This window comes from Chaetura pelagica, unplaced genomic scaffold (genome assembly GCF_000747805.2).
Source record: "Chaetura pelagica isolate M959 unplaced genomic scaffold, ChaPel_1.0 scaffold153, whole genome shotgun sequence".
NCBI lineage: Eukaryota > Metazoa > Chordata > Aves > Apodiformes > Apodidae > Chaetura > Chaetura pelagica.
This window is the reverse complement of record NW_009952707.1, coordinates 2,265,970-2,274,417: the sequence shown is the minus strand read 5'-3', so window position 1 is coordinate 2,274,417 and position 8,448 is coordinate 2,265,970. Positions and strand designations below refer to the sequence as shown.

Genomic DNA, 8,448 nt, shown 5'->3' with positions numbered 1-8,448 from the left:
GAATAATCTGGTGAGGGCTCTACTGAAAGCCTCCTTCAGCACTACTGTCACTACTGGAGTTCCTGGGCACTGGCTCAGCATTAGGAGCAGCTAAAGATTCTTCACTGTCCTATAAACACCTGCATTCCTCTAACACTTTCCCAAATAGGACACAATTTTCCAAAGAGAATAATAAAATCAAATAATTAATTACCTACATTTGGCTTGCACTGATCCCAAATATACTGACTGTGCTAATATAGTGGGACAAAAGAAGGATTTCCAGAAGCATAGAGTCAGAAATATGTCAAAGGAATCTTAAAGCAAAACACACTCACTGCCAAGTGAAGTGATTCCTATTCCAAGGACTGACTGCAACTCAAGATGCTAAGTAATTTGTTTCAAAAAGGATTGCATCTGGCAAAGCTCTCCAAGAGCTTTGGGTTGGGTTTTTTGGGGTGAGGTTTTTTGGTTTGTTTTTTGTGGTGTTTTTTTTTAAAGTAAATCTTATAAGCAAACCCTCTGATCCTTACATACTGTTCTATAATCTAAATCCACCCAATGGGTATCACAATCTCATCTGACTCAGGAGAACGAGAATGATCCCAACTATCTCAGTTGTCACAGGTTTGAGCAATAAGAGATGTAGCAAACCAAAAGAACAGGAAAAAAATAATAAAATTTTTATTCTGAAGGACAACCTAGACCTCACACTACTACATGTGTGAGAGAATATGAGCAAGCCCTTATAAAAGTGCAAGCAATTTCTGATTTTGCTTAGAAGTAAATGCATCATCACCTGTTATCTACATGCAACATTCCCCAATTTGCAAAGAGCAAAAACTACAAGAATGTATTAAAAGCCTATTCCAGCTTAAAAATAAACAAAAAACCTAAACAAACCAAAACAAACCAAAAGGAAACTGATAAGTGAAGGTACTGATCAGAGCATCAGTCAGAAGTTCTATCCTCCTTTTAAGCAAAGCAAGAAATCACCTTACTAAAACAATTTTTTAATTTGCTGCCATGTAGAAAACTGAGTATCATGGTTGGAAAAGACAAAAACAGAAGTCACAGGAAACAAAAGTTGACTTCCAAGAACATATTTCCAACTCCCATTTCCAGTAATACAAAAATACCATACCTGCGCATCAATAGCATTTTAGAAAAGAGTCTTTCACTTGGTGGTTGACAACACCAGCAGTACACAGTAACTCCTGTTCCCAAGTGACTAGAAGCTTTAAAGTATTCTGAGGAAGTATTAGCAAACTGTGACAAAGGGTATTTTAAGAAAAAACAGCAGGTAAAAAAAGTGTCAGAGATTAGATCCCTCACAAAGCACTTCAACTGTTTCAAAAAACTATGGCTGCTATTACTGAAAAGGCACTGCCACAGATAGTTCAGCCAAACTGAGGGTCAAAAGCCAGCAAACAAGTAACTAAAATTATTTTTCTACCAAAAGAAGACTTTTCAGCCCAAAACTGTAGGCAACAGATCAATTAACTTGATAGAAACACTCCCAATAAGGTGCTACACAGCCCAGCTCAACCAATGCTTGGGATGAGGTGGAGAAACAGTGGACAGACACTGTCATAAAGATTCAGGCCCACAGGCCTTCAGCTGCATGGATCCCTTTGAATTACATATGTCTGTGTGTGCAAGCAAGAATCTCAAGTGTTTCAGAGCTATTTTAGGCTTCTTTAATTAGTCACTGATCAGACACTTGGAAAGTGCCCAAGAAAAAAAGCTGAGCCCTATTTATATGACTTGGAAAGAGAGCCCAGAAGGCAGAAGCCTAGTCCAGAAGCGAGCAGAGCTCCAGCCCAGGAAAAAAGAACACACAACACACAATGGCCTGAAAGAGAGCTCAAGGAGCACTGTTCTGACAATGCCTGCATTGCTTTTCTTGTGGTACTTCCAACCAGCCAGGCACTTACACTTGCCCCACAGGAGGTCTCCAGAACCACTACAGGCCAACCAGACTGCACCCCTCTTCAGGCGGAACAGCTGATGCTTCAACTTTCCACTGGTGGGACACAGATACTCAGAGAAACAAACTCTTCCTACATGTCAAGCATGTAAATACCTAATCCTTTTCTGGAGAAACTACAGAATTTTGTCTGTCAGGAAAATGTTTCTAGACTTTTTGTGAATTAAGTACAATTTTATTTTTTTTTTAATATCTTTGAATTACTTAATAATTTCTCTATGGTAGCTAATAGTGTTTATACAATGCAAAAGCTGTGGCATAACACCCTGCTGCCATTATACACTTTCAAACACCTTGACTATACACACAAAATTCACCTTTGGCTTTAGTCTACGCACACATCTCAACACACAAACATCTGTATTTAACGCTTGGAGAATGTTGCTAATAACTGCAGGTTATATTTTATAAATAGTTATCACTTGTATTCTATATATTTCAGGGACAGCTCAATGGAAAAGAATATCAAAAACAGATTTCAGTAACACCATGGACTGCCCCTGGATTTGCCTTGGGGTCTTCTAGACTTCTTGACCATTACTATAAAACAGTGTTCAAAATGCAGCCTATCAACTGTAAACCAAACCATTATGATGAGTGGGGCTGGACCAGCTTGAGACAAAAAAAAAAAGCAGCAGAAAAATTATCTTTTGGTGTAACTCTACATAGACTGTGTTAGCATAACAGGATACAGAGTAAGAAGCCCAGTATTCACAAATTTCAACACAGAAAACAGGTACCGCTACCACATTACTTAATAATTGATCTACAGCTGCCTGTTCTCTTCAAATCAAGATTTACCTATGTGACTTCAGCAATAATTGTTTCAAGGTCTTAACAGCGAGTTGGGATTCAAATTCAGTTAAATAAAACTTTTTTCAGGTAATTTTATTTCAAAGTAACAACTGAAATGTGACTTTGGGTACTCAAAGAGAAAATTATATTTGCATCATTAATTCTTCTTCTGAACCAAATATAACTATGTAACTTCTCAAAATGCATAGATACTTTGGCAGAGATGGGAGGGAATTCAGATAAGCAGCTGGAGAGGAAGATGGGAGAAGGCATACTAACCTATCCAACGGCACACTTCCAGAGACAACAATAAAGGGAACAGCCAGTCCATAGATACAGGAGATTATGTGACAGCCCAAAGTTTCAAGAGTCTAAAAACAGAAGCCAATGCAATGATCTCTTTGCAATTCCAGTTCTTTCTTTACATTAAAACCTGCACATAGATCAGCCTGACTGCATTAGCATGCTAATGTCACTTTAATGCAGCTATTCTGTTATTTGTGTTTTTTTTAAATTAAGGAAACAAAGACCTTGTGCCAGTACAACTGCAAGATACAAAAACAAAAACCAAGTACTCACGCTGTGAATAAAGCAGTATCTGAAATTCCAAGAGGGCACAGGTAAAGAGCTGAACCACATTTTCTACTCCAAGCAATTCAAAAACTTCTTTAACCGGAAAATCAAATAATGGTAGTTCACTGGTGCTTGGCCTCTGGCAGATAATTGGTCCATAAACACCTGAAAATTTTAATGATCTTCCTGCTGGCGGAAGAGGAACCTCATAGAGAATATTGTAGATGTAGCTTTCTAAAGGTAGAGGTGGTGGCTGAGGCGAAGTCACTGCTTGGTGAAGTTGTTCCAGTACTTTCTTACAAGCTTTCATAAAAGACATTGGAGTAATCAGACAAATGCACTTTGAGACATAGAGTGTGTCTCTGCTGATGTCATAGGAGTTAAAACGCTGCAGCTTTGAAACAGAAGTGCCATTGCAGTCTCCAGTGCTGCTGCAGCTATCTTTCTCATTTGTGGGTGGAGTATGAAGAATGTCATATTCGGCATTGTGCATATGATACAATGTCTGCATTGCACTGCAGATCTGTTTGCTAGTAACTTCCTCAAAAAACGTGAGAGAAAATCCAAATGTCCGTGAGCCATCTTCACGAGTGATAATAAAAGAGTGGAACTGAGGTTCTCTGGAATCTGCTTGTGTCTTGAAAGCAAGCCCTTTAGGCATACACAGCTAGATATAAGGGGAGAGGGGAGATAATATCAATTAAAACTCACTTATCTCTTCCCCTGCCTCCAGAAGCATTGTTGAAAACAGGATTTAGAATCCACAGACTGCCATCGCATTTCACTTAAAATTCTATTAAGTGTTACATCTCTGTACAATACTGTAATATGTACCTAAATCAAAAAAACTCAAAAAACATATTAAAAGGTCTGTATATAGTTTCTATTGAAACTCATAACCTTTTTTTTTTTTTATGAACCTCTATGGGAATAAAATAGCAGAATTCAAATTCAGATAAAGCAAAGTATTCTGGTCACCAAGACCAAAAACCTGAGAGAAAAGTACTACATTTTATCTAAATTAAGAAACTACACCACATTCTATATGACAGGAAAATCATACAAACAGAAAATTCGTTAATTGCAGACTGATTTATTTCTCTGCCAATTCTCTACAGTATAACAAAAAAGTTGTAAAAGAACAAAAAACTCTCCTGGAGACTTATAAAAGATAAGTTTTAACTTAATTTCCTTTTAAAAATACCCCAATGAAATGAAAACGCCTTTTGAGGCTACAAAATTTAGAGGATATTATTTCCAATCTATAATAGACAGTGAAACTACTTTGTCAAAGAAAACAGATTAATTACTTCAGTTGTTAAGGTAGGTTTTTGTCTTAAAAATAAAAAGCCATTAAGTGCTACTGACCATTCCCACTGCATCCTGATCAAAAGGGTTCCATTCAACATTCTCAGGATACCGAGCAAGAACTTTGGATTTAAATGTGCGTCTTAATGGAGTCTGTTCAAAGTTTTCCCCTGCAGGTGAAAGAAAAATACAGAAGTAAAAATTCCATTCTCTTTTTAAGCTCAAACAAGGCCAAAAAGCAGGACATCAGGTAGATGCAAGGATAAATTAAGTAAGCACACATACTCCTTTTAAGAGAAACAGAAAATGCAAGACAGTTAGTTAGCATATAACCAGACTGCAAGTATTAGCAAGAATTAGCATTGTAACATATCTATGCCATTAAGTATCTGTGCTTTTCCTTAAATGTGACTATTATGGTCATGACAGCAATTATTTAAGCTACTCTTATTTCAGATTTGCGGTAAAGCATAGCTAAAGCTTCAGTTTCAGTGGAAATTTGTTACTGAAGAAAAGCACAAAAAAACAAGCTGTAAAGACAATAGAAGTTTAAGACAGATATACAAGTGGCATCACTTAATTTCTTCCCCAAGACTTAGGCAAAAAGGGTATCCACCATCTATTAGAAGAAGTTAGCTGTGAAGAAAGTCTAGAAGGTTAGAAGATTAAGAACCACATAAATGCCCATGAAGAGAGGGTATTAGATGAACAAAGAACTGTGTGCTTTTTCTCCCCACACTTTTTCCTTTACCTTCTGTTGCACTTGAAATGAAACGGCTGGCACCATCTCGGGTTTTAGAGGCCTGAATATACTGGCATAAAGCTACATAACAAATAAAAACAACACCATATTATAAATTTCATACTGTTGACTGTAATTACATAGCTAACACATACCAGTAACAAACATACAAGTATTTTGTACAGAATTAGCATGCATAATAGATAGCCTACTCTTCTAGTATGCTTTTTATAATTACACAACTTTATACAAATTTCTCATTCCAGCTAAAAGTTTCATGAAGGACATGATCAGTATGTGATAGAAGCCCAGAGTTTCTGCATACACAACCAGAACACTGATGCAGCAACAGGAATTGCTTGTTAACCCAAAGTTTTACATGTTAAACTATGGAATATTCCTGAAGAGCAGATGATTGAACTAACCCCAAGGACAAGACCATTTCAAGGCCTTTAGAACCACATTCATTTAAGTGGCATTGTCCAGCTTTTCACAGATGCTATCCGTACACTAGACTGGCTAACAAGCCAAGAATCTTGCTAATAAGCTCTCAAATTTCCTCTAAAGCAATGATTGTTCATTGTGAAGGCACACAACTTTCCAAATGTGTGTAGTTGCTTTAAAAAATAAATAAATAAAATTGCACAACTGCATAACTCAAAATAAGCTTAGCTATCTTACTAGAATGCAATTAGTTAAATGAGCATGCAGCTGTTGGCAGCTGCACTAACAATCAGGCACAATTGCATGAAATCATATGCTTTCAATAAATTGAACTATTTCAGCAACACCTGCAAAAGATAAAGCATACTTCAACTCCTTAATTGTATTCTTACATGCAGCAATTACATGGCAACAGAAATGGATTCCAGAATTGGTTCTGGTGCAGTTTCTTCTGCACTTCTACAATAATATTTAAAGTTCAATTTCTAACCCATTTTAGAATCTTTATTTCATATAACATTTTCACCAAGTACCCATACACAGCTATAACAGTGCCTATCCACAACAAGAACTCAAACACATTACACCAAACTAAACATTGTTTCCAAGGGATGCTTTAGTTCTTGGACAGCTGAGAAGTCGTGTAACTCTGATTTTGGTTAAAGCTAAGTTTTAGGTATTACCTGGAACAGGGGACTTACCCCAAATCAGGACCTAGGAGAGGTCTCACAATACCCAAAATACATCTGTTTTGCTAATCCTCTGGGTTTTAGCACTGAACTTAAAAGGAGGGACTGTTTTTCCTGTTTGTCTGAATAATTAACAGCTCAGCTGATTTTCATACAAAACCACTCAGCTAAATCATTTATTATCTGTTCAATAATATCATTGTTCAGAGATAGAGGGAAAAAAAGTGTATTTGGGAAAACCTGAAAGATGTACAGAGAGAGGAATAGTTAGGAAAAAACAACACAACTTCACAGAAACTAAACCAATTTGGGAAATTGAAAGAGTAGAGTCAAAGACAGAAAACGTGGCATTTCTGCAAAAGCTAAAAACAATCTTAAAATATTAAAATAAATATTTAAATAAACCTCAAATCTCCCAGAAAGAAAAACTGACATAATGCCACATCTGTTTACTGACACAAACTTTAGTAAAGAACTTTACTTCCTCTGTAAAAGAGGTTTTAAAAATGAGTCAGGAGATTTAACACACCTACTATTTTCTATATTTACATCTGTGCAGATGATGTAATGCCAACTTTTAGATAATTGAGGAAAACTTCAGGCTTTTAAGCTGTTTTGTTCCTGTGTTTTTTCCTTCCACATACATGTAAGAGAGAAAATATCTAAATAGGTATAATTTAGTGAAAGTACTGAAATTCATTTCTGGAAACCCATCCAGCCCTGACCCAGACAGAACCATAAGACGACACTTGCATGTTTTCCTCTAACTCAGCAAACAATTTAGCTGTTGCACAGACACTGCTCTTGCCCCACTGCCTCTATATCACACTTCCTTCCTACAGCCATGCTGCTCAGATACACATTTGTCCTTTGACTTCTGTGTGAGTGTGATGCTCGTTTTCTGTTTCACTGCAGCACAGTCTTCCATCCTTAGCTGTCTCTTTTTGTAAGAACCTTCATGTTTGTAATACAGCAAACCACTAGACCTTCATATAGGGCAATGCAGACTTCAAAGATACTGACATGGAAGGGAATATCAAGTGGCAGCTCACCAACAACATCTGGGAAGGTCAATCCAGGAACAGAAGGGTGATATGTGCAGCTTCAGGACACTGGCCACCCTGTTCTCTTGCCATTTTAACAAATGAGAACCTAGACACCAGAAAGTCCATTATCTGGATTCTCCCTTCTCCCATGAAGCAGCTAGTGGTTGCCACTAGAGAGCCATCAATGGCAGGGGGTGGGGGGGACAGAAATATCACCCATAAACAATAATTGCTTATATCTGGAGACAAAAAGCTATTTAACCTAAAATTCAAAATGTATGACCAGTGATAAGCCTCAAACACAAACATTCTGCTCCAGCAAAGTACCAGTTGCTGCACATCACCAGCACGCAAAAACTCATGGTTATCTGTGTGAATTAGACATTTGATTAATTCAGTACTGACTGAAACGGTTTTGCTAGAACACTAAAGAGCAGATTTAACAAATGCAGGAGATGCACCCATCAACAATAACAAAACTTTACTCTAGAATTAGAAAATTAAGACGTAAGATATACTGGTAAAAATATGACGTATCCCACAAGTTTCAGAGTAAGTACAAGTTTTTCCACTGAACAACTATCAACTGTCATCAGATCATGCTCTTCATGAGATTCCTCTTCTGTAACAGAAGCAATGGCTAGAAAATACTTTTCTTACTGATTTGAGTTACAACAAAGAGATCTTCAAACATTTCTCTGTAAATAATTTATTTTGTGCAAGTTCGATGTAGAAGGGACTTTTCTCTTTAATGGAAGACAGTATTGCCAGCTGAAGACTAAGGAGGCCTTTCAAACATGTTTTATGATCCTCACATGCTCATCCCCACTCAGTTGTTTGTGACAGCACAGAAAAAGCTGTACAAAAATGAAGATTCAAACC

At 37.1% G+C, this 8,448-nt stretch overlaps 1 protein-coding gene across 1 annotated transcript in view; it reads right to left on the bottom strand.

Annotated features, from left to right (window-relative positions):
- DENND5A (DENN/MADD domain containing 5A) overlaps nt 1–7,448 on the bottom strand; it is a 47,981-nt gene extending 40,533 nt beyond the window's left edge. Inside the window, exons 1-4 of the mRNA XM_009994271.1 lie at nt 7,361–7,448; nt 5,397–5,468; nt 4,706–4,815; nt 3,344–4,004 (exon numbers count right to left, since the gene is read on the bottom strand). Coding sequence (XP_009992573.1) covers nt 3,344–4,004; nt 4,706–4,815; nt 5,397–5,468; nt 7,361–7,448 — 931 coding nt within the window. The remainder of the gene's footprint in view (nt 1–3,343; nt 4,005–4,705; nt 4,816–5,396; nt 5,469–7,360) is intronic.
- Between the last annotated feature and the right edge of the window lie 1,000 nt (nt 7,449–8,448).